Source organism: Eleutherodactylus coqui, chromosome 2, assembly GCF_035609145.1.
Source record: "Eleutherodactylus coqui strain aEleCoq1 chromosome 2, aEleCoq1.hap1, whole genome shotgun sequence".
NCBI classification, from domain to species: domain Eukaryota; kingdom Metazoa; phylum Chordata; class Amphibia; order Anura; family Eleutherodactylidae; genus Eleutherodactylus; species Eleutherodactylus coqui.
In genome coordinates, this window is record NC_089838.1 from 27,623,880 (window position 1) to 27,650,877 (window position 26,998).

At 49.3% G+C, this 26,998-nt stretch overlaps 1 protein-coding gene across 2 annotated transcripts in view; it reads left to right on the top strand.

Moving 5' to 3' along the window:
* The window catches only part of CWF19L1 (CWF19 like cell cycle control factor 1), a 44,920-nt gene extending 18,735 nt beyond the window's left edge, over positions 1-26,185 (top strand). For both annotated transcript variants that reach the window (XM_066590519.1, XM_066590520.1), the window contains 6 exons: positions 4,372-4,477; positions 7,673-7,752; positions 9,250-9,459; positions 16,007-16,126; positions 19,328-19,425; positions 21,764-26,185. In XM_066590519.1, coding sequence (XP_066446616.1) covers positions 4,372-4,477; positions 7,673-7,752; positions 9,250-9,459; positions 16,007-16,126; positions 19,328-19,425; positions 21,764-21,908 — 759 coding nt within the window. In that variant the 3' untranslated portion in view covers positions 21,909-26,185. The remainder of the gene's footprint in view (positions 1-4,371; positions 4,478-7,672; positions 7,753-9,249; positions 9,460-16,006; positions 16,127-19,327; positions 19,426-21,763) is intronic.
* Positions 26,186-26,998: the final 813 nt, after the last annotated feature.

The following is a 26,998-nucleotide window of genomic DNA, read 5'->3' on the forward strand; positions in this document are numbered from 1 at the left end:
AGTAGGTGGAGGATTGGAATGACCAAATGAATTGAAGTTCGGGCAGGGCCTGCTAGCGGGTGCCAGACTTTCCCCCACGGAATGTTAAATGGCCTCACAACTTCTGAAATGGACTTGCCCCAGACAGATAGGGAAAGTCTATTTCAGAAGTTGTGAGGCCATTTAACATTCCGTGATCCACACAGTGGAAAACCTCCCAGAAGGCAATAACCCTATGAAGTCATAGACCCCAGATGTCAACAGGGCACTGTGCAGGCTGGTGGTAGTTCTATACTGGTGTAGGCTGTGTTCTCATGGCATGGGTTGCGTCCACTGGTCCACCTAAAGCACGTCATTGATCGGCGCCCGCTAAGTTTCACTGCTTGGTGACCGTTTGCAGCCTTTCATGGACTTCATATACCAACATATTCATGCTATATTCCAGCCGGCTAAAGCACTGTGCCAGAAGACCCAAGTTGTCCAGAATTTGTTTGAGGAGCATTCTGGAGAGTTCCTACAAATGGTGTAGCCTGTATACTCGCTCGACATGAGCCGAATGAAGAATTTATGGGATGTGGTCAAGTCCATTCGTACCCAAGAGCCTTCGCCTATACGTATCGTGGAGCTGTGGAGCTTTACGGACAGCATGACTTACCAAAAGTCTTCTGTCCATTTATGGAATCAACACCACGTTGAGTTGCTGCACTATCCCAAGCTAGAGGGAGTTCTACATATTAGTTACTGTCCCGTGACTTTTGGCATGGCAGTGTATGGGATGCAACATCTGATTCATGATAGCTTTACATCAAACAATACAGAAAGAAATCAATCTATAACACAGACACACAAACTCCTGTACGCTCTGCACACCCAGTAACCTTACATGGAGCGGCTTTCTAAACTATTGAAATGCAGGGAGACTTGCAGATTGCCTGCAACTGAGAGATGATAGAAGTGGGCCACGGGCATGTTATGTAACCGCGTTGACCTGTGACCCGCTGTGCTTCTATCTGCCATGTCTTCCAGAAGCCACAGTAATGCTCGCTGTGGGCAAAGTGTGATATTCTAAAATGTTGAATCGTCCCTCTCGGCCCACCGGAGAATGGGCAGGCAAGACACAGGGAAATGACAGTCTGTAGTATTGTATGTGTATCCAGGGAGACTGATGGGCCCGTGCACAAGAGCAGGAAAACGGACTTCCCTGGTGGAACTATTCAGTTTTATGATGGGCCTAATCCACTATAATGGGGTCCAACTGGTTCTTGTCATCCTGTCCGGTATTTGATGGGATGAAAAAGTCCTACATGCTGTTGGTTTGGGATTGGCAAAGGCGTCCGACAGGGCTGCATCCTCTCACCCTTCTTGTTTTAACCTATATGTGGAAGTGGTCATGTCGAAAATGGAACTAGACGAATTGGAAATCGGGGTGAAAATAGGTGGAAGAAACATCAACAATCTGTATTATGCGGATGGCACAACTCTGCTTGCAGAAACAGAAGCCGGTCTGAAGCTGATATGGAAGATTAAAGCTGAAAGTGATGAAATGGGCCTCTACCTGTATTAAAAGAAGACTAAAATTATGACAACTGCAAAAAATGGCCAAATTCAAATCAACAAGGTTATAGAATGCGTGCGAGACTTCATCTTCCTTGGCTCAAGAATTGACCAGGCTGGAGAATCTGTCAGAGATAAAACATAGGATAGAATTGGGGTGGAGGGCAATACTAAACACGGACAAAATCTGGAAAAGTAGGGATATCAGTATAGCAACTAAACGCAGGATAGTGCAAATCACCAGTTTCCCCAAAGCCATGTATGGATGTGAGAGCCGGACTACGAGGGAAGCTGATAGGAGGAGGATTGATGCTGTGGTGCTGGCGAAAGCTGCTGCGTATACCCTGGACGGCGAGAGGAACAGAGAAGTCCTGAATCGTATAAGATCCGCTATATCAGGGCGGGCCGAGGCCGGGCCGGGCCGAGGGCGGGCCGAGGCCGGGTCGGGCCGAGGGCGGGCCGAGGCCGGGCCGGGCCGAGGGCGGGCCGAGGCCGGGCCGGGCCGAGGGCGGGCCGAGGCCGGGCCGGGCCGAGGGCGGGCCGAGGCCGGGCCGGGCCGAGGGCGGGCCGAGGGCGGGCCGCGGCCGGGCCGAGGGCGGGCCGAGGGCGGGCCGCGGCCGGGCCGAGGCCGGGCCGAGGGCGGGCCGAGGGCGGGCCGCGGCCGGGCCGAGGCCGGGCCGAGGGCGGGCCGCGGCCGGGCCGAGGCCGGGCCGAGGCCGGGCCGAGGGCGGGCCGCGGCCGGGCCGAGGCCGGGCCGAGGGCGGGCCGCGGCCGGGCCGAGGCCGGGCCGAGGCCGGGCCGAGGGCGGGCCGCGGCCGGGCCGAGGCCGGGCCGAGGCCGGGCCGAGGCCGGGCCGAGGGCGGGCCGCGGCCGGGCCGAGGCCGGGCCGAGGCCGGGCCGAGGCCGGGCCGAGGCCGGGCCGAGGGCGGGCCTCGGGCCGCGGCCGGGCCGAGGCCGGGCCGAGGCCGGGCCGAGGCCGGGCCGAGGCCGGGCCGAGGGCGGGCCGCGGCCGGGCCGGGGCCGGGCCGGGGGCGGGCCGAGGCCGGGCCGAGGCCGGGCCGAGGCCGGGCCGAGGGCGGGCCTCGGGCCGCGGCCGGGCCGAGGCCGGGCCGAGGCCGGGCCGAGGCCGGGCCGAGGCCGGGCCGAGGGCGGGCCGCGGCCGGGCCGGGGCCGGGCCGGGGGCGGGCCGGGGGCGGGCCGCGGCCGGGCCGGGGGCGGGCGGGGCGGGCCGAGGCCGGGCCGGGCTCGGGCGGGCCGAGGCCCGCATATTTTGGCCATGTAATGCGAGCAGAGTAGCTGAAAAATCTATAATGCTTTGACAGATCAGTGGCAAAAGACCTGGCCGCCAAAGAACACGATGGCCGATACTGTTAGAGCTAATATCACACAACTGATGGCCGAGGCCGGGCCGAGGGCGGGCCGAGGGCGGGCCGCGGCCGGGCCGAGGCCGGGCCGAGGGCGGGCCGCGGCCGGGCCGAGGCCGGGCCGAGGGCGGGCCGCGGCCGGGCCGAGGCCGGGCCGAGGGCGGGCCGCGGCCGGGCCGCGGCCGGGCCGAGGCCGGGCCGAGGGCGGGCCGCGGCCGGGCCGAGGCCGGGCCGAGGCCGGGCCGAGGGCGGGCCGCGGCCGGGCCGAGGCCGGGCCGAGGCCGGGCCGAGGGCGGGCCGCGGCCGGGCCGAGGCCGGGCCGAGGCCGGGCCGAGGCCGGGCCGAGGCCGGGCCGAGGGCGGGCCGAGGGCGGGCCGAGGCCGGGCCGAGGCCGGGCCGAGGCCGGGCCGAGGCCGGGCCGAGGGCGGGCCGCGGCCGGGCCGAGGCCGGGCCGAGGCCGGGCCGAGGCCGGGCCGCGGGCGGGCCGCGGCCGGGCCGGGGCCGGGCCGAGGGCGGGCCGCGGCCGGGCCGAGGCCGGGCCGAGGCCGGGCCGAGGCCGGGCCGCGGCCGGGCCGAGGCCGGGCCGGGGCCGGGCCGGGGGCGGGCCGGGGGCGGGCCGCGGCCGGGCCGGGGGCGGGCCCCGGGCCGCGGCCGGGCCGGGGCCGGGCCGGGGGCGGGCCGGGGGCGGGCCGCGGCCGGGCCGAGGGCGGGCCGCGGGCGGGGCGGGCCGAGGCCGGGCCGGGCTCGGGCGGGCCGAGGCCCGCATATTTTGGCCATGTAATGCGAGCAGAGTAGCTGAAAAATCTATAATGCTTTGACAGATCAGTGGCAAAAGACCTGGCCGCCAAAGAACACGATGGCCGATACTGTTAGAGCTAATATCACACAACTGAAAGAAGTTTATGTTGGTGTCCCTTTTTAAGGGAATGTTGTTGTATTTTCTTTTTTCTTATTCAATGTACAAACTTAAAAGCCGTCTAATTTTCTGTTGCCGCTTTGTATCTTCCGGAGGTTATATTGAGACCAGAGCCCCTGAGATGTGTAATTAACACTTGTAGCTGTCGGTCGCTCACTGCCGCTTTAATAAACCTCCAACTTTTATATGTTTGTTTTCTTTCCTGTTCACAATAGCTTCAGTGTTCCAGAAATGTGTGTGGTCATGTGTGAGTTATACCCTGTTCCTCCACTAGATGGCAGCCATTTGCATGTCCATACAATGTTCTGAGCCATTTGATTCTTCATTAATCTTGGCTCGTTTCCGAGCAGTTCTAATTAATTTCTCCCTGGCATTGGCTTCCCAGAAGGCCCTGGCTTGTAGCGACACAGCATCTAGTTATTTACAAGGCTTCCCTTTTGACCTAATGGATTTAACGTTGCTCAGACATTTTGCTTAATTACTGATTACAAGTGTAATTTAGATTATTCTCATTGTTACAGACACCGACTAATTACTTTATTTCTTAAATCTCCACAGGAAGAGCCGGCTCAGCAGTTTTTCTTTGACTTGAATAGGCAGCAAGGGAAAAAACGTCATTCGGACGGGAGGGGTGGACAGCAGACGAAACAGCCAAAGAAACACCGTGAGTGACTTCACTTTACAAAGTGGGATGATATTTGCCCGATAACTGTAAAATAGCGGTCTTAAAGGGATATTCACATCTTATAAAGAGGTGTTTCACCCGGATATGCTATCCCTTTAATGATCAGTGTGGGTCTGACCTCTTGGACCCCCATTGTTTCTGAGAATGAAGGGGCTGCAGTGCTGGTTTAGCGTCCCATTCACTGTTTTTAGGCTGGGCTCACACGAACTGGTCGGATTCTGCATGCGGATTTCCTCGGTGGAAGACCTGCGATGCATCGAGGAAAGGAGCTGCGAATGATCGCAGATACACGCAGTGCACAGCGTATCATCCACACGGAAGAAAGATCTCTCGCTTCTCTCCAGATGGCATTCCGGCTCTTCTATCTATTTTCCTTTTGAAGTAGCGAGCGTTTCAGAATCTCATAGGCAAAGTTAATTTCATATAGGCGACGGAACGCTCACATCCATTGACTTCCATGGAGGCCGTCTGCGCAGAATCCACACAAAAATAGAGCAGGCTGCAATTTTTCCTCCACTTGCAGAATTTAGAGTTTCTGCCCACAGATCTAAGTGAACCAGTGAAAGTTCATGCCCGTCCATGCCCGTGTATTTCTGCATATTGTCTGTGCGGATGCTGATCGCAGAATCCGCAATTCAAAACCCACCGGTGTGAGCCCCGCCTTTTTCTGCATAGCCACTCTTCGGCCCCCCCGGCTGTGCAGGATGCTGGTAGCGTTCACTTGTATGGAGCCATTTGAAGTTTCTTGCACAACTGATTGGCTGTGCAGAGAAAAAATTGGATGCAGCGCTGCACTAGCACCCTTTCATTCTGTATTATACTTCAGAGCTGCACTCACTATTCTGCTGGTGGAGTCACTGTGTACATACATTACTTATCCTGTACTGATCCTGAGTTACATCCTGTATTATACCCCAGAGCTGCACTCACTATTCTGCTGGTAGAGTCACTGTGTACATACATTATACTACATTGCTTATTCTGTACTGATCCTGAGTTACACCCTATATTACATTCCAGAGCTGCACTCACTGTTCTGCTGGTTGCAATAACAAACGTGTCATCCGTCATAACTCTAAGAGGCTTATGGCCTGTTTACACGGGGCGATTAGTGTTAAGAGTTGTTCAAATCCCCGTGTCCTATATAAATGCATGCAGCGACGGAATGAAAATTGTTCCGTCTCTGTATGCAGAAAGCTGAATACCGCGCTGTTCAGTGTAAGCAGCAGCGGTTCACTTCTGAACAACTATTTGTTTAAAGTGAGCGGAGACTGTCGGGGTGAGCGCTCCCCAGCCTTCTCGCCTCCCTGCTGGCAGCGCTGCAAGTGATTACTCGCTCCTGTGTAACAGCATCATTGGGGCGAGTGTTGGCATCGCTTGCCCAACACCTCATCCCGTGTACACGGGGCATTACCCCAGCAACCCATAATTCAACTGCAGTTAGTTTGTTACTGCATGGGATTACTGTACAGCGCCTCATCCTGTCCCAGAATGCAAATAACAGCAGCAAGCCTTGTTTCTGGGAGACTGAAGCCTGTAGAATTGTGAGTGAGGGCTTTGAACTAGAGTACAGGCTTTAATTCAGGATCCGTATAGGGTAAGTAATGTAATGTGCGTACACAGTGACTCCACCATAAGAATAGTGAGTGCAGCTCTGGGGTATAATACAGGATGTAACTCAGGAGCAGTACAGGATAAGTAATGTATGTACACAGTGACTCCACCAGCAGAATGGTGAGCGCAGCTCTGGAGTATAATACAGGCTATAAAATCAGGATCAGTACAGGATAAGTAATGTATGTAGACAGTGACTCCACCAGCAGAATAGTGAGTGCAGCTCTGGAGTATAATACAGGATGTAACTCAGGAGCAGTACAGGATAAGTAATGTATGTAGACAGTGACTCCACCAGCAGAATAGTGAGTGCAGCTCTGGAGTATAATACAGGATGTAACTCAGGAGCAGTACAGGCGAAGTATTGTATGTACACAGTGACTCCACCAGCAGAATAGTGAGTGCAGCTCTGGAGTATAATACAGGATGTAACTCAGGAGCAGTACGGGATAAGTAATGTATGTACATAGTGATTCCACCAGCAGAATAGTGAGTGCAGCTCTGGAGTATAATACAGGATGTAACTCAGGATAAGTAATGTATGTACATAGTGATTCCACCAGCAGAATAGCGAGTGCAGCTCTGGAGTATAATACAGGATGTAACTCAGGAGCAGTACAGGATAAGTAATGTATGTACACAGTGACTCCACCAGCAGAATGGTGAGCGCAGCTCTGAAGTATAATACTTGATGTAACCCCGGGTCCATACAGGATAAGTAATGTATTTTTATGTAAAAGTGGTAATGTGGACATCCTTTAAGCTAGTGAGAAAGTGTTTTTTAATTACACCACTGAAAAAAAACAAAGGGAACACTTAAGCCTCAAAGTATAACCTGAAGTCACTTACACTTCAAGGATACCAATCTGTCCTGTTAGGAAGCAGATGAGAATCTGTTCCTCCTGGGTGCTGCACATGAAGGTGACAACGGGTGCACTGGAGGGGCCACAGCATGGGAATGTGCAGATGATGGCTACAGTTACTCTCCTTTTCCTTCCCGGCCGATTCTTCTTTAGTTTGGCGTTTTGCTACTATCCTTGTCACTACTAGTAGCATGAGCCGCTAACTGCAGCTCAATCAGGTTGCACAGATAATCCTATATATACGTGCTGTGGCAAAAAGGTTTGCTGTGTCCACAGTCTCCAGAGCACGGAGCAAATACAGAACAGTGAAGGGCTGTTAGACGTGGAGAGCTGGACGGGGCCGTAGGAGGGCGTCAAACCAGCATTGCGACCAGTAGCCGCTCCTATGTGCGAGGAGCACTACCAGAGCCCTACAGAGTGACCTCCAGCAGCTACTGGTCTGCAGGTTTCTGACCACATTGTCAGAAGTAGACTAGATGAGCGGCTAGCGTCCTGTAGTGGGACCTCTGCTCACAGCCCAGCACCGTGCAGCTCCATTAGCATTCATCAAAGACCACCAGAAGGGGGAGCTCTCCTGGTTCTCCTCTCAGACAAGAGCAGGTTGACACGTGACGGTCCGGAGGGGCCGTGGTAGAATGTATGCTGTCTGCAACATCAGTGGATCAAAGTAGATAAATGTCTTCCTTCTGCCTTCCAGCACAGCCTACTGGACCCTGCTGGTTTTGTCTTGCCAGTCCTGAAGTGGAGAAGCATCTGGTGGTCAGTATTGGGGAACATGTAAGTATCGGAGGAGAAGATGTCCAGACTGATAACTTGCCTGATTTTTAAAGGTTTAAACAGCAGCCGCTCAAACAACTGGAGGGGAGGGCTGATTGTTTGCCCAATCCACATACTGCCTTAGTAGACTGACTTTTTTTCTTTGCATTAAATAAAAACCGCCCACCTTTCAAAAACCAATCCATGTTGTACAATACCAATGTTTTTGTTTTTTTCTTTACATACACCCTCCCACCTGAGCATAGAATTGTCCACTTATCTTTACATATAAATGCTACTAAAAGGCCCAGCAAATTAATGCAAGGTGTGGGGAAGCGGAGCTTGACTGTAATAGTCATGCATCGCCCCTTTAGGCCCTGAACTTGTCACGCTGTCTGGATAGACCAGACCTCCTTCTCCGCCTCTTACTGACTACTCCAAGGTCTGTTTATTCAAAGAGGACACTGCAGTTTTGACCAAAGAGAGTTCATTCTATAAATGGCTGTAACTCAGGTTCTATTGAGGCTGCAGACACAGATCTTGGCTTTCAAATGATACTAAAAGCATCACTGTAGCCACGATAGAGCCAGAGATAAAGCCGTTTGAAGTGGGGCCGGGAACACTGAATTTATAGCAGTCACTTCAGTCTGTGTGCAGAGCAGTGTGGGGGAGCAATGAGTGAAACAGCAGAGAGCCATCTTTGAGTCTTCGGTCTGCCCCCTGTCCCAGGAGAGAGGGTACTTTGGACTTTTCTCCATACCCCCCCCCCCCCCCCTCCTTCTTTCCCATTATCAATCAGAGAATGTATTTTCTCTCTAACCGTCACATATGGGGGTCCTCTCAAAAAAAGAGTGCAAAGATGAACCCTTGCTCATCTAATCACTCCTGTACACCATTTAACCCCTGCAGATGTAGCAGTCATTGCTGACCACTGCAGCAAAGTGTTTTTGCAGAATTTTTTTTTTTAGGTTGATTTTTGGGTGTCTGGGCTGTATTCTACAGGGCCGTGAAAACCCGTCGTCCCTGTAGAATAAAGCTGCTCACACAGCGCCACGTTTTACACCCCATCCCTGCCACTGAGGTCAAGAAATATTCCCCAAAAAGTGTCTGGTTTGCAGCAAGCATGGATGATTGGTTGGGTTTTCCCAATTTTAATGTGACGGTTAGGGGGTTCAAATATAATGGCTTTAATCTGGAGGGAGAGAATTGGAGGTAGTAGTCCTCCTCTGTCTGTAGCTTGCACATCAGTCCTCTTCCTGCACTCCTCATCATCATTGCATCTGCAGTACATTGCCCTGGCTTGCGCCATGCAGACTGGCGCTCATCCAGTGACTACCAGATGTCATACTTGTTTGTTACAGAGCTTGGATACAAAGCGTTGTAGGATTTGGGTCTTTTTTCTGAGGAGGATTTAAAGTGACCCCGACCCTTGCACAAATAGGGTTACGTCCCCTGCAGGCTAGTGGAGATCACAGCACCTCTTTGACGTTAATATTGTTGTGTGGGTTTCTCTTGCAGTGCTACGTGGCTCTGGCTAAAGGTGGCCTGACGTCGGACCACGTTCTCATCCTGCCCATCGGACACTACCAGGCCATAGTGGATCTCTCTACTGAGGTGGTTGAAGAGTGTGAGAAGTACAAAGCTTCCTTGAAGAAGTTTTACAAGTCAAAGGGGAAGAGATATGTGATGTTCGAGAGAAACTACAGGAGTCAGCACCTTCAGTTGCAAGTAAGAACGGTCGAAGCAACAACCGAAACGGCCATGCTTCACTTTATATATTCACCAGACACCTGGCCCAAACCGCTAATACCTCAATCCCCGTAGGGATCTAGCAGATATAAATGCTGACTGCGCAGGGTGCAAGTGTCACCTAATAGTTAATGCCCATTGGAGAGCGTGTCAGTACGCATGTACCTCCACCTCGTGCCATAAGTTGGTGTTATACAACAAGTCCCTCACCGCTTCCACACTCCAGCGTTGCAGGTAATCTCTCCTGGACGATCCAGGTGATCCAGTAGGTGCCATATAAAGAAAGCCTTGCTACTTCAGTTGGGTTGACTAAGGCCCAAAGTCCCGGTAGATGGGGCTCGCTGCGGTGCCATTCTCTATTTCTCATGTCATACAGCGGGAAGCTTCTGTGTGATATCGCACACGCATTGTTCGAAAATGTAATTTCTGAAACCATGTCAGCAGATTGGTCCATCAAATTTGAGCTTTCTTTAACCCAGCTTCAAAATAGCAGAAGCGTTCACTTTGGGCACCTGCATCACCAATACAACCGCACGGCCAGGAGAGATGACCGGCAGCAGCGGAGTAAGTGGCGGAGTGCAGGTCTTCTATTCTGAAACTCACTAGTTGGCATTGTATGTTACTGATACTTGCATCATATATGGGCAGCATTTATAGCTGCCAGATCTGTACAGAGATTCCGGAGTGTTGGCGGTTTGGGCCAGGCGTCTAGTGGACACATATAGTGGCTGGTTCTGTCTGTGCGGTTGTACAGGATGCGCCTACAACCAGCGGCTCACATTCCTTGTTGGTGGTTTTAAGTAACTCGTGGTTTTCATGCAGGGTTTTAATAATGATTTAGGGTGGGTTCACACGGAGCGTAAATCCCGCGGTTTGGCCGCAGCGAAAAACCGCGAGATTTCTGCCGGGAGAAGCGCGGCTTCAAAACCCGCGGGTTTTGAATCGGCCTGGCCGCTTGCTTCTCCGCTGCTGCCGGCGCTCCCATAGAGGAGAGTGTGACCGCAGCGGAAGAAGTAAAAAAAAATGAACATGCTGCGGCCGGCGAATCCGCACCGCAATGCCAGCTTTGCTACGGCGGATTTTCCGTCCCGCGTGGACAAGATTTCTGAGAAATCTCGTCCACATGGCTGGCTAATTCCGGGATTAGCGGCCACAGGCGGATTTGCCACGGCGAAATTCCAGGCGGAATTTCCGCGGCAAAACCGCTTTGTGTGAATCCAGCCTTATGGTGATTTACTGCAGTCCAGAAAAGTGCTTTGAAAGTTCCTTTGCGATCCCTCTGTTCTAGTGGACAGATGCCTGACAAAGGGCTCTTTTACATGGAACAGTTACGGTTCAGATTCTCACTGGATCGCGGGAATCTAATTCTAATCATTTAGTGTAAATGCTGCCAGCGACTTAACGACGGACCATAATTTGATTTTTATGCCTGCACAAACTGGACGACGCATGATAAACAGACGCCGATCAGCTTGTGTAATCAAGCAGTCCCTCATCTGTAAACGTCGGCCTGTTTACTGGAGGCAGGTAGGTGGTGCGATCTTCGGCGTGCTCCGCCTCCATGAGTGATCGCCACTCCTTTGTGAAAGCATAGGAGGGATTATTGCTTGGATGACTTTCGGGAACTTAAGCGCCCAACTTGGCCAACATCTGGCCTGCCTGTTGGGGTATGATAATGGTCAATTAACTATAATGAGCCTACTAAGTAGGATGATGCAAGGCAGTTTCTGCTTCATATTGGACTATGGAGAATAGAAATGTTTTGACATTAACTCTCTGCAGCTCGTTTAGAATTATCCTAATTGCACCTTATCTTAGCACATACAAGCTGTGATTCTCCCTCTATAGTGCTGCGGGACCCAATGGCTGTTTTTAGTATTGAGCCGAAAAGGAAATTTAAGAGGAACTTTGTGGGAAGAGGTCTGCCGGTTGACAGCTGTCAGGCAGTTAAGGCCTTGTTCACCCGAATGTTTTATTGCCGTGATGACAATGTTGGCCAAAATTGCCGCCATCTGAAGCATTGGATTTTCCAGCTCGTAATCTATGCCGGCCGAAAGATCGCACATGCGTTGTGGATTCCAGCCGGCCACTTTAACGCACGGCCGTAAAAGATAGGCCTTGCCCTATCTTTTGGCCACAATCGTCCTGCAACCATAAGGCCGCCTTCACAGGGGTGACATCGCATCGCTGCGAGAAAATTGCAGCGGTATCGCATCACTGCACCATACGATATCGCTGCGATTTTCTCACAGCAATACCGCGATTTTGTAGCGCTACAAAGTCGCATGTGATGCTACGAAATCATGCAACTTTGTAGCATCTGCTACTGTCAAAGTTGCATCGCATCGCATGCAAACCGTGTTTTCATGCGATGCAACAGAGAGGAAGGCCCCATAGGGAAGCATGGGCTACAAAACCCCGCGTGTCGCGGGCATATCGCCGGACCTGCGAGGTTAGCATGCTACAAAACATCTCATGTGTGAAGGAACCCAGAGGAAACCATGGGCTTATCATACATGCAATCTGTAGCATCGTGACAAAATCACGCGACTTTGTCGCCCGCGTGAAGGAGGCCTAAGCGCTGCTAAACTACCTCCCTCCCTTTGTCAACAGCTCCCATAAACTTCAAGGGGAGCTTCTATTGCCGTGATTAAGCTGGTAAAGGGAGGAGGGAGAAGGCTTAGCAAAGCTTAAATCTCTCCCCTCAAATTCCTTGCGTCTTTTTCTCATGCAGCCGAAAATCGGAACGCCCGTGTGAAGGAGCCCTAACTTTGCTGAGAACGTCTGGTGACTTGAAACCCCTCCCATGCGTCCCATGGGACCACCAAGCGCTGAATACCCCCCTCTTTGTTCTGGGGGCTTCTAGTTTAATGGAGCAGAAATCTAATCCTGTCATTCCTTCTCTCAGGGTATGTCCACACATTGCCGATTAATATATATATATTTTTTTTTTGTGCCAATCCGCAGACTATTTCACCCCATCAAAATGAATTTAATTGTAACGGTGAAATCCCCTGCAGATCTGCATCAGATCAGCTCCGTGTGAACGCGCCCTTCTCTTTGTAATGTCTTTAGAACCTCCGTAAATGTCTAGTAATTACAGTGTAACCAAAAGCATCCTGACATTGTGATGTTCTGGCAGAGGCTCTTCCATTGTGGATCAGTCTTGACGACGTCACATAGATAATCAGAGCGTGGGCGGCTGTCTGAAGAGGTCATTTCCAGATCCATGCCCTCTCTGGGGCTGCGGCTGCTCTAACAGCTCATTACATCTCATTAGTTTAAGTCTGGAAAGTCAGGTTTTCCTGTCTGACATGATGACTTGCCTGGTCTGAGGGAAGAATCTTCCCGGTGATGACTTCCCTCTTAAGGAAATGGAACCGCACATTTCTTTGCAATCACATGCAGGTTTACTATTGTCCTTCTACCTGTGATAGAACTATTATGTCTCCCCTGGTGTCTGATGGCCCTTTATACTCAGGCCGACGGTCGGGTAAACGATTGCACAAGTGCTGATGTCACCGCTTAGGTCGTTGGCGCTTGTGCAGAGCATTTACACTGACGGACCTCCCTGCTGGATCGCGGGCTTCTCGCTCAGGTCTTCCAAGTGGTTTTCCAATCAGCTGACTGATGGGCCACGACACCCCTGGTGTGCTCTGCGCTCCCCTCATTGTTTACCGCTATACATTTTGCAGTGGCAATGCCTGCAGCCTGGTCCCCATTCCCTTGAACGTGACTGCGCAGCGGAGAATTGCAGTACCAGCCACAGCCACTGCAAAATGTACAGGGCTGTGTTTGCTTTCAGAACCCCATAGATCTGATATTGATAGCTTGTCTTTAAGTGTATTCGTTCTGGGGTTCTCCTCTAGGCTGCTTTCACAAATTTGCATTTTGTGAAACATGCTTTTCCTGCTTTTGCCTACTTTCTCCTCCTTCTATCACCCCCGCTGCGGTCCCAGTGATTGTTGTGACCACTGCAGGTTCACATTCCTCGTGGCACATGAAATGTGAGTGCCACTGCAAGGAGGACGTGCGCTAACGCTGCAGGCCCTAATTGGCTACTGGGGTCACCTGACTTCCAGTGACAGCAGCGGTCACAACAAAATGTTAAAAACAAAGCAACATTTAGAATAGCTATGTTTGCATATAAAAAAATGTCCATTTTACGCCACCAGAGAAGAGCCGCAGCGGCTTCTGCACGTCAGCATTTCGAGTTCTGAGTTCAGATATTCCACTGAAATGTCCTTATTTTTAAAGCCCGGCTTTTGGATCTATTTTTATTATGCAGCGTGATTCAGATCGCCCGCTGCGTCTGCCAACATCAGCAGTAAACTTCCTGTAGCATCAACAACGTCCCGTTGGAGCTGCAGAGGCTGCTGGCAACTGACACAATCTGCCGAAATGTAGGTGATGGGGGAAAGAGTGGAGTCATGTGCGCCGTTGGTACGCCCTCGTCTAACTGGAGGGGTGCAGCGCTGCATTGAGTTACCCGGCATGCGCAAAAACATTTAAAGGTTTGTTTTTTTTTGTCTGTTTTTGGAAAAGCAGTGTGACAAAACACATAGCTCCTATCTGTAAATGTAAGTATTAGTGGAGCGTAGCCACTAGCAGTTCTCTCCAGTTTCAGAATAAATTTCAATCCCTGTACCAGAGGATGGGGTATATACAGGGGCGTAACTATAGAGGGTGCAGGGGATGCGGTTGCACCCGGGCCCAGGAGCCTTAGGGGGCCCATAAGGCCTCTCTTCTCCATCTAGGGAGCCCAGTACTATGAATAAAGCATTATAGTTGGGGGCCCTGTTACAGGTTTTGCATTGGGGCCCAGAAGCTTCAAGTTATGCCTCTGTGCAGCATGGTTTAGGTATGGGTACGGGTACAGATACAGATAGAGGGGGGCCCCAGCTCACGTTTTGCATCAGGGCCCCTGAGCCTTTAGTTACGCCCCTGGGTATATACACTATGTTGACAAAAGTATTGGGACCCCCACTAATCCTGTGCTGTCAGACGAAGGGGATATGCGGATCAGAGGAGTGAGCAGTAGGTATAAAGGAGAGGAGCACACAGGTATATCCCAGTACTGAAACCACGAGGAACAACGAAGAATGGTGGTGGGATGTCATCTGAGCAACCAATCCGTACAGGACATAACGGCACTTTGGGACCTTCTAAAGTCCACTGTTGGCCATGTTGTTCGGAAATGGAAACCATCCAGTATGTATGCTGTACAGCCATGTTCAGGGAGACCTCGTAAACTGACATGAAGCCTTGTATGAGTTGTGAAGACATCCTGTACATAGTCTTCCCTCGCTCAGGTAGGTGGTCTCACAGGCCATTGAAACACCCATTAGCACCAGAACCATCCATGGGGAACTGAATGCGAAGGGTTACCATGGACGAGCGGCGGCACACAAGACCAACATCACAGGAGTGAATGCACAGAGGAGCCTGAGATGGAGCTCGGCGCGTCGTTCTTGGACTGTAAATGAGTGGAAACAAGTTATGTGGATAACTCAATCAAATGGAATACTTGGGTTTGGGGGTTGACTGGAGAACGGTTTCTACATGACTGCAATGTCAGAAAAGTGAAGTTTCGAGGAGATTCTGGTAGAGTGTGGGAATGGTTCTGCTGCGAAGGCCTGGAGCCATTAGTCATAGTGGAGTCCGCCAGTAGGTACAGAGACGTTTATTACTTGCCCTGGGGCAATACTTTGGTATAGCTGTGTGTCTCTACCAATATGATAGAGCACCAGTGTTGAGGTTTGGTTTGAGGAGCAGAACATCTGCAAACTTCACTGGCCGGCCCAAAGTCCAGATCTCAGTCCCCTCGAGCATCTTTGGGATGAACTAGAACACTGTATTCATGCAAACCCATCCTCCCCCGCATCACTCTCTGAAGCTCTCCTCAAGGAGTGGAGGAAAATTCCTCCTCGCATCTTGGAATTGGGTGTGAAGCATGCCTAGGAGGGTTACTGCAGTCATTGAGGCCAAAGGCGGCCCAACACTGTATTCAAAATGTAAATTAAATCAAATTCCCCACCACCGATGTGTCCCAATACTTTGGTTAACATAGTGTATTACCTGCTCCTTCCCAATTCCCTCTGATCTCCTGGTTTGGGATCTTAGGACAGATTTATTAAAACTGTCTTAGTTGCTCCTGGCAGCCAATCGCCCTTTAAAGGGCAACTGTCATCACCTTTGAGCCCCATAAACTACATTGTGGGGCTCTTAAGGTGCGGTAACGGGGAGTCCGGGGAGCTGTTTCACACTCACCGGTTACCCCTGAAGTGCTGATTTGTAGGGACATAGCGCAGGAACGAGGAACCCAGTGAGTATGAAACATGGCTTTCTGGGCTCCCTGTTCCTTCACCTATGAGCCCCATAGGACTCAGAGGTGATGACCGGTTCTCTTTAAGGTCATTGCATGCAAATGCATCACATAAGTGATACAGAAGACTGTTCTAATTTCCAACAAGTTTTCACTTTCCTCAAGTTAATCTCTTGATCTATCGGTGAATTTCTTTCCCAGGTGGTTCCTCTGCCACTCAGCTGTTGTGCCACAGAAGACATTAAAGAGTCCTTCATTGTCCAAGCTCAGGAACAGAACATAGAGCTGCTGGAAATCCCGGAGCACACGGACATCAAGCAGGTACGTGGAGATGTCCAACAGGGTTATGTAGAAAGCGCTGCTTTCCTCCAAAGTAGTGCCACAGTTGTCCACAGGTTGTATCTGGTATTGCAACTTCATCTCGTTCACTTAAAGGCTATGCACTTCTTTGAAGTCTGTAATTTTTAATTAGTGCGTTTTTGGAAATTAAGACTTTTTGTAATTCGTTTTCATGAAAAATTTCTGATTTGTTCAATTTCTATGCTTGTATTGTTCAAGGCACAGCAGACTGGAGGACTGAAATATTAGCACATTCTGTCACTCAGAGTAAACTAACATCTCTCCCCCCTCCCCCCCCCAGCCTGCTTCCCTGTTGTGAACCTGCATTCACTGCCTTTCCACTAAGCTATTACAGAGGGCTGTATAGCAGTGCCAAGGATGGAGGAGATCAAGGGGACAGAGCAGAGAAAGCTGCTATTACAGAGGGCTGTATGACAGTGATGGAGAATGGCGGTGGAGGACCGAGTACAGGAGAGAAAGCTACTATTACAGAGGGCTGTATGACCGTGACAGGGAATGGTGGAGGAGGACAGAGTGCAGGAGAGAAAGCTACTATTACAGAGGGCTGTATGACCGTGACGGGGAATGGTGGAGGAGGACAGAGTGCAGGAGAGAAAGCTACTATTACAGAGGGCTGTATGACAGTGACGGGGAATGGCGGTGGAGGCCAGAGTACAGGAGAGAAAGCTACTATTACAGAGGGCTGTATGACAGTGACGGGGAATGGGGGTGGAGGACAGAGTACAGGAGAGAAAGCAACTATTACAGAGGGCTGTATGACAGTGACGGGGAATGGTGGAGGAGGACAGTACAGGAGAGAAAGCTACTATTGCAGAGGGCTGTATGACCGTGACGGGGAATGGTGGAGGAGGACAGAGTACAGGAGAGAAAGCTACTATTACAGAGGGCTGTATGACAGTGACGGGGAATGGTGGTGGAGGCCAGAGTACAGGAGAGAAAGCTACTATTGCAGAGGGCTGTATGACAGTGACGGGGAATGGTTGTGGAGGACACAGTACAGGAGAGAAAGCTACTATTGCAGAGGGCTGTATGACAGTGACGGGGAATGGTTGTGGAGGACACAGTACAGGAGAGAAAGCTACTATTACAGAGGGCTGTATGACAGTGACGGGGAATGGTGGTGGAGGACAGAGTACAGGAGAGAAAGCTACTATTACAGAGGACATTAATTAACTTGGTGAATTTTCTGCTATTCACAGTGAGGGGGAATGACCAGCAGCTACTTGGAGAGAGGAAGAGATACTATACAGATAGTATTGAGTGAGCATTAATATGTACCACAAGAGGGGAGGGGAGCTGAGCATGTGTGCATAAGGTCCAATGTCCACGGATGGATTTGATTTGCGGAATCCGTACGTGTCACCTGCATGGAAGATCCGCAAATCAAGCCGCCCGTAGGATACATTGACATCCGCAAATGAATTGGAGCATGCGGATTTGATTTGTGGACCTTTTGGTCTGGAAAATAAAATCGCAGCATGCTCCATTTCACTGGGGAACCCGCACAGATGACTTCCATTGAAGTCAATGGAATCTGTCCGATCTGCGGCCCATCCACAATGTAATTGCGGATGGGTGCAGATTCCGCAGAAGAGCAGGACTTCAAAAAGAAGAAAACCTCCACTGCACATGTGTGCGCATTCTCCTTTTGCTCTGATATTGTAATCACTTCCTTATATCAAAGTTACAAAGTTTCAATCGAGTCCGACAACTGCTGAGAGGGGATGGATTTGTTTTGCCAAAGAGTGTATGAGGCTTTCTAAATACATGAGAAGGAAACTCCATGCAAAAAAACGGCCCTTTTTTTTTCTGCAGACTTAGAAAGAGGTCTTTTATTTTTCATGTACAAAGGTTTCCATAGCCTGTAAGTGAAGCTGAGCTGTATTACCAGGTACAACCCATAAACAGGTGTGTATAGTAGCCTTAAAGGGAAATTCCCATCTTTTTTTTATCACTTATCCACAGGATAGGTGTTAAATTTTCTATCAGCGCTGGTCTCACTACTGAGACCCCCACTGATTCTGACAACGGGGTCCCTCTGTCTTATTCACCTAATGGGACAGAGGGACCCCGTTGAATGGAGTTCTGGTCAGTCAGCCATGCGTGGTGCCTCTTCATTCATCTTCAGTGCTTTTACTCTGCTCCTTCTGTCAGTCCCACTGAAATGAATGGCGCGGCACAACACATGCTCAGCCGCCACTTCATTCAATCTCCATGTCGCTGTGAGAAGGAGGATACAATCTGGGGATGATTGGGGGTTTATGTGGTTAGACCTCCACTGATCAGACTTATCACTAGAGATGAGCGCGTATACTCGCTAAGGCACATTACTCGAGCGAGTAGTGCCTTAGCCGAATATCTCCCCGCTCGTCTCTAAAGATTCGGGGGCCGGCGCGGGCGACAGGTGAGTTGCGGGGAAGAGAGGGAGAGAGAGATCTCCCTTCCGTTCCTCCCCACTCTCCCCCGCCGGCCCCCGAATCTTTAGAGACGAGCAGGGAGATACTCGGCTAAGGCACTACTTGCTCGAGTAATGTGCCTTAGCGAGTATACTCGCTCATCTCTACTTATCACCTATCCTGTCATTAGGTGATAAGAGTGAATTTTGGGAATACCCACTAAAGGACTTTTTACGAAGCCCAATAATTGCGCAGCAATGTTCACCTGAACTGTGTTTTGTACGATCATTGGGTTGGTAAAGGGGTCCCTGATCAGCTGACCAACAAATAAATAGAGGATACATAGCTGACCAAAAATAGGTGTATAGGGCCAAACCGTTATGGTATTCATTGTTGATGCGCTAACCAGCTATCCTTTTGTTGTGAGTGGACGGCATCAAATGAGTACCGCTTGACCTGCACTGGCAATCAGCGCTCTTTATAGCCGGCTGATCCTCAGCCCATGTAACAGGAGCCTTGGATTTCCCTTACAGTGCCCTCTGCAGGGAAAATGTAGTATTGCATAATGGGCAATAAAATGAAGAGCTGAACGTGGATGGGCCGGCCATACAGAGAAGAAGCTCTTTGTAGCTCTGGCTAATAGAGCAGAGTTCTGAGTTGGGGACCCTCCTCTATTGGGACATAATATGGGACTCTTCATAAAAGAACCCTTTCTTTGTATTCTAAAGGAATCTAACATCTGATTATTTTTTTTCTTGCTTTTTAGATTGTTCAGCCTGGAACCCCTTATTTTTATGTCGAATTGGATAACGGGGAAAAACTCTTTCACAGGATCAAGAGAAACTTTCCATTGCAGTTTGGAAGGTAGGATAGTGCAGTAATGTGCAGGTCTGGGAGTTTACTTTTAGGCTGGATTCACACGAACGTATATCGGCTCGGTTTTCACGCTGAGCCGATATACGTCGCCCTCATCTGCGGGGGGGAAGGGGGGATGGAAGACAACACTTCTGCCATTGTGGGTTTTTTTTTGTTTGTTTTTTTTTTTTTTTTCACTGTCCATTGACAAAAATATCAAAATTATTTTGCACAATAGAAACCCTTTCTTATAATTTTTTTTGGAAAATAATTTTATTTTTGGCAATGCAGCATTCACAGACCCAGCACTTTTTTTGTAACTTTATTTTTTATTTATTACATTACCTGATTTGTGTAAGTGCTTGCCTTTTGTGTGCTAAATTGTAGTTTATTTTATTGGCACTGTTTTGGGGAACATGCAGCGCCTTTTTTCTTTTTTTTTTTTTTTGAAGCAAGGTGGAAAGCACAAAACCAGCAATTTATTTGTTGTTTGTAATGTATCCTTTTACAATGTTTATCATGCAGGATAAATAATGAACTTTATTTTATAGATTGTTACAGACCTAGCAATACCAATTATTATGTTTGGGTTCCCCCCCCCCCCCCCCCCTATATCCCCTTTATTCTATGTCATAGGATCACTCAGGTAATGCACTGTAATACTTCTGCATTGCAGTGTATTATCTCTATTCTTTCACTTGGGCAGCCATGACATATCGAGTATGCCATGTAACCTCATCAGACCTCAAGTCTTGCATCGCGGATAACCACTGGGCTGACAGAAGGAGCTCTTTCCCCCTTTTTTTTTTTTTAACCTGTTGAATGCCCTGATCAGCATTGACCTTGGCATCTAAAGGGTTAAATGCCAGCATCAAAATTATCGCCAATCTCTGATATTTGTGCAGGGGTAGCAGCTTTATGATACTATCACCCATAAGTGATGGCACCGCCACAGCCCCTAAGCCCACAGCATAACAGCGCCGTGATAGTACGGTGGGTACTTTGTTATGACACAGGGCAGGAAAGGGTTGAGTTTAGGTATATAGACTTTACTCAATAAAACGGCTTTAGACCTCATTTATCAAAAGTGTCTTAACAATAACTTTTTTTTTTTTGCCCGTAGCAAACCTATCACTGCCAAGAGATAGTAACTAAAATATAACTTTTATTATAAACCATTAAAAACCTCTTATTGCCGTAATACTCATTGTTAAAAAATAAAATCAAGCCCCTTGGAGTTGTCCGACTCAAATGAAACTTTGTGTGTGATTTGTAATGTTTATATAGGTAAGGGATTAAAATATCAGAGCGGAATATGGACTCTTGGAAGGGAGGCTTTAGCACCCATTCACTGGTCCCAACACCTCCTAGTAGTCAGAACGTCCCAGTTGGCGGCAGTTCGTCGATCCGACCATCTAGTTTCTCACATCCCAATAATGCGCCCCCCTCAGACTCTGGTAACCGGGTGAAATCTCTTCTCTGCATCGTAGAGGCGTCTAGTGGTCAACAAGCCTCCAAAAGCCTTTATAGGCCAAGGGTAGAACCAGTTTTATAACCTCAGGTGGCAAAACTGTTCATCTAATCACACCACAACTCATCATTTACAGATCTGCCTAAGATGTTGAGTTTTGCAGCAGAACGACAACTTCTTCTAGGAGTTGGACCTATTTTCTTAAATAATGTATATACTCAGGTAATCCTTACATACAAAATGTAAAAATAAACTCCATAGAAGGTGGAAAACCACATTCTGGGGTTATACATAGTGCATGAAATGATCCTAGATATGCCTTGCCACTTTCCCCTATGTCTAGACAGGGCTATCGCCCTGAGAAGGGTGACCCCGTGTAGGAACCTCACCCTATTACCCTAGACAGCCCTAATGATCTATATGTACTGGGCTCAATGCAGTGACACCAGGGTATCCCAGACTGAAGATCAGGCTAAGTGCAGTGACAGGTGGGTAATGGAGTAATGAATATAAATATGTGTATTCCATTAATTAATTACAAAGCAACTTCTACGCCACAAAAATTGATCAGCGTTCTTCAGAGAAGTTAAGTGCCGGCACCAAATGATACGCTTTACAGATATCACCCGTGTTCAATATAAATGGTATATTCGCTACAGTTCATATTTATCTCTGATCTATTAAAGGAACAGCATTGGGGTCAGCAACCAATCAGGACTTAACCTTAATTTTTTTTTTTTTTTTTTTAGAGCAGTTCAAAACCGTTTTGCTGGTAGACTTTTTTATAAATGAGGCCCAGCGTTTAGGGATTTGTAACGGACACCAATATTGTTGATTCTGATCTGCTCACTCATCGTTCTGTGTTGTTGATTACAGGGAGGTATTGGCCAGTGAAGCCGTCTTAAACATACCGACGAGGGCTGACTGGAGGGCCTGTAAACTCAGCCAAGACGAGGAGGAGAGCCAGGCCAAGTCCTTCAGAAGAGACTTTGAATCATTTGACTTTTCGTTACAAGACTGAAATGTGGCGTTTGGGGGATCTGATTTATATTCGATATCATCGATGGACAGTTTCTGAGTACACAGCTATATTTTACGTAAAATATCATGTAATTGAGGTGATTTCCCTTTTATTTTATAGCATTAAATAGAATGCCGAAATGGTGCGCACAATGCGATGTGAACGAGACCTTTAGGTAGTTTGGTCCTTGTGGCAGTTTTTCATGCGGCTTTTAGAGCCAAAGCCAGAGGTGGATCCAGCAGGAAAGAGAATTAGACTTCCTTCCTTTATATTTCCCTTTCATCTTGACTCCACTTCTGGTTTTTGCTAAAAAAAAAAAAAAAAAAAACCTGCATAAATAACCTGCCACAAAGAGGGGTCCTAAAAATTCACCCCATGGGCAGTATTGTAATGAAATACGTGATGCTGTTTACATGCCCTCCCTCTAAGACCTATAGGTTGTGGCCACACTGTGTGGATGTGAGCTATTCCAGACATAACCCCTATATTGGCCCATGGACCCTGTACGCTACACATGGAGTCCTCGTACGGGTCTGTATTAAAGGTATTCCTATCTTGGGCATTCATTGCATGTCAGCAGGATAAATAAGATAGGATGACCCCTTTAAAGGCAATCGCTGACCATCTTTTTAGAGCACTGAGAGTAGCAGAACATGCTGATTACAGTGATATTTCTGCTGTATGTACTTGTGCAGTAGTTTGGGAGAAACTTGCATTTTATTAGTAGCAGCCACATACAATAGGACTACAGGAAGGCATCCTCTATATCAGGGGTGTCAAACTCCTTTTCACCGAGGGCCAGATCAGGCTTATGGTGACCTTCAAAGGGCCGATTGTAAGGCCGCCTGCAGATGGCCGGGTCGGATCCCGCTGTGAGAATTGAGCCCTGCAGGGACTATCGCGGCACTCACCTGCTCCCATGGCTTCGGCTCTGATGTGCCGGCTGCCGCCCAGCCAGCGCGTGCGCAGAGCGGAGCCAGCAGACGGGGAGTGACATTTCTCTACATGGCTCGCAGAGCCGCGCACAGAGAGCATGCCCCAACTTGTTTTCCGCACGGACAAATCGCGGCCGTCTGCATAGGATTGCGTTTTCTAACGCAATCCTATGGCAGCTTCCACGGGCGGAAATTCTGTGGGAAATCCCGCCGCAGAATTTCCGCCCGTGTGCAGGGGGCCTAAGACAGTACAGTAAGGGCTCGTTCACACAAGCGTATTTGCGTACATAATATGCAGTGAATAGAAGCCATTGATGTCAATGAGTTTATTCACATGATGGATATTTTCACACAGCATGACCTATTTTGTTGCGTACTACGCACCCCGATAGGCCATTGAAGTGAATGGGCCGCGCAAATACGTGGTGAATGCACAGTAAATGCGCACCATCTTAGTGGGCCCCTCAGTGATAAGCCCCCCTCAGTAGTAATCCTCCCCTCATCCCATATACTTACCTTCTCCTTGCCGTCAGCGCCGCTCCTCCTCTGCTCGCACTGAGCCCGGGTGCACACTGACGTCAGTGTGTAGCCCCGCACGCTTCCTCCCCGAGTCCTCTCCTGTGGAACTGATGAGCAGGGGACTTGGGAGAGGAAGATCCCGGCTGCACACTGACGTCGGTGTGCGCCGGGATCAGCGGTAACAGTGAGATTACCAGCGGGAAGCTGCGGCACCCCCAATGGTAATCGCTGCAGTGGTAACGGGTGTCGGCACGCCGCGGGCCACATAACACGAGGCAGCGGGCCTTGTGTTCGACACATGCTCTATATTGAAGAGCTGCAGGCTAGCCACATTAAGGGTAATGGTTGGCATGGCTAGCTGGCAGCTTTTCAATATGGATGACTGACTACTTCCTGTAGTCCTCTGAGTAGCTGCTACTAATAAAATGCAAATTTCTCCCAAACAATTGCACAGATAGAGCATATTACATTAATTAGCGTGCCTGTTGCTACCTTGTTTTTTTTTTTATCAGAGAGGCCATGAAAACAGGAATCTCTTTACGTTATGTTCACACATTGCAGAAATTCTGTTGCAAAATCTGCAGCATTTGTGCATTAACCCTTTCCAATCCAATTTGTATCCTGGTTTTCCTAGGGGGCTTACTCTTTTTCTGCCGTTAAACAATGGCGCTATATGCTGGCTAAAGCCAGTACTGCATGAGGTGACACGGTGGATAGGCTCTGACAGCAATGAGGCTGGCAATATACAGTAAGAGAACCCCGATGGACGTCTTCCAACATCAGAGCTGTACAGCCTTAAATCATAATGTCTTCAGAGGTCAGACAGTGGATTGGAAAGGGTTAAAAACTCATCAAAATCAGCATCGTGGGTGTGGATTTTAACTAAAAAACATCTGATGACCGACAGCTGACGTCAGCCTGCGCAGCTCTCCCCTCACCACCGATACTGCGTGCTACTGTGCCCAGAGCGCAACTGCTACTGAGTGCCACCACGGTCCTATCATGCCACTTCTGCATCACATGACAAGGGGCAGCGCTCCGTAGCAGTCGGTGTGTGCTGCGTACAGTAGCTCACAGTATCTGAGATGAGTGGAGAGCTGCGCAGACTGACATCAGCTGCGTATCTGCAGTCGATTTCAAGTCAAAATCTGCACCAGGGATTCGTATTTTGACAGGGTTTTTGATACGGAAATGATGCGGATTTTGAGCAGCATTTCCACCTTACCCCTAACCCTTTCCAATCCACTGTCGGACGTCTAAAGACATTCTGATTGAAGCCTGTACAGCTCCGATGTCGGAAGATGTCCGGCAGGGTATTCTTACTGTAGATTACTGGCTGCTCTGTTGTCGGGGGGGGGGGGCCTCTCCAGCATGTCGTATACCGCAGTACTGGCTCTAGCCAGCAGATGGCACCATTGTATAATGGCAGAAAGAGAAAGCCCTCTAGAAAACCCTGAATCCAAAATTGGATTGCAAAGGGTTAGTCTAATATGCAGTCTGTGTCCTGCAGCAAGTGAAGCACCGTATTATCCCCTGGAGACAATACTTCATAAGACAGTGTGTTGAGGCAAGCTGTGGGCACTTTAATTACGGATCTGTACAAACCCGCACACTATTCAGTCAAAATCGTAACATCCCAGAATATCAGTCAATGTCCAATGAAAGACAACAAGCTTTTTGATTCATCTGCAACCCATCATTTATGGCAGAGGTCCCCAACGCCAGTCCTCAGGGACCACCAGCAGGTCATGTTTTCAGGATATCCTATGGTAAGAACACCTGCGGCAATGTCTGAGGCACCGACCATAATTACATTACCTGTGCAACACTGAGGAAATCCTGAAAACATGACCTGTTGGCGGTCCCTGAGGACTGGAGTGAGGATCTCTGATTTATGGTATACTTATTATCCAGTATTAGGAAATTGGAGCACTTGATATACTGTCCTTTTACCCCTAGAGAGCCCCTTAGATACTTTTATCCCATACAGATTGATTTTAGAATCAAAATCCAGCTACTCCCGAACTCTGGGGGGACTTCTGTACACAACGCTGCAATATAGATGTGATCCAACCAATACTGAAAGGTGACAACCAAGATGGCTGCACTTCCTGTTGTCATTTATCTGGAAACGGCTGTCCCAAGAAACCAGGTATCTGGTTTCTCTAAGTAAAATAAACATAATTACCAAATTCCTTCTATTGTTTTAACTTCTACTACTTTATTAATAAATGGCCAATTTTACATTTGTGGTAGAAATCCCCTTTAAAATCGGGATCACATTCATCTGAACTGTACTTTTCTTTTAGTTGTATTCGTGTTCAGTAGCTGAACGTCTTTGCACACAGGATTTCTATTCTCTGACATTAAAGGGGTTGTCCAGTTGTAAAAACTATTGAAGGTCTAGCCTCAGGATAGGTCATCAGTAGTAAATCAAGCAGGTGTCTGGGATGCCCTGTGATCCGCTGTTCTCTGAGCCAGTGCACACATGTACTAAGCCAATTTCTTCAGGCCAGATTTGGTATTAAAGCCAAAGTTCCCACTCACTTCAATGCCTGCAATACCAAACCTGGCCACTGCAGTGGGAACGGAGTTGTCTGCTTCCTGTAGAAATCTGCTCAGTGTACGAACACACCAGCCTAGAGAACAGCTTATTGGTGAGCTGACCCTAGTCGGTTAACTATTGATGACTTATCCTGAGGATAGGCGATCCGTCGTTTACAACTGGACAGCCCATTTTAATGTGAGATTCATTTGTGGATTTTATTTTGCGCTACTTTTAAGAATATTTTGATATATGTAAATAAACATTCATTGCTGTAAGATGCCTCGTGGATTTTCTTGAAAAGACGAGACTTTAAAGGGGCTATATGAGATCTGCTTTTTTAAGAAACCACGCCACCCTTGGCTATAGGCTATGTCCGGTATTGCAGGTTCGATAAATACAGCTGGGCTACAACACTGGCCGTAGCCTATGGGTAAGAGCGCCACCATTCCCTAAAATATCTCTTTAAAGCAGATTTTTGGGGATCGTGTTCTGTCTTGGTTATTTGGCAGCCTTGACTTTTTCACATCTGTTATGTTGCAACCAGATTCTCTGTTTATCGTGTGTTTAACCTTTTACGGAGATTTCTGCAGACAGTTACATACGGCAGCTTCCTTCTTTCCAGCAAATGGACTGGCCCCGATCGGTCATCCGTTTTATGTAAATAAAGCCTAATTGGTGTAGAATGAAAACTTCTGCAACTTTCTAATATACTTTGCGCTGCAAATCTTCTCCACTTCCAAGATTTTGGCCTTCAGCCTAGAGAGGCAAACCTACACGCCTTCAGTCACAGACAGAAGTCTGGATTTAGTCCTGCTGACGGGTTGGTACAGTGTAAGAGTGGATTCAGACGACCGTATATCGGCTCGGTTTTCACGCCGAGCCAATATACGGTGTCCTCATCTGCAGCGGGGGAGGATGGAAGAGCCAGGAGCAGGAACTGAGCTCCCGCCCCCTCTCTGCCTCCTCTCCGCCTCCTCTCCACCCCCTCTCCGCCCCTCTGCACTATTTGCAATGAAAGGAGGCGGGATGGGAGCGGGGCTAAGTTCCGAGAGGCTCCCCCCTGCAGAGAGAGACGACGTATATCGGCT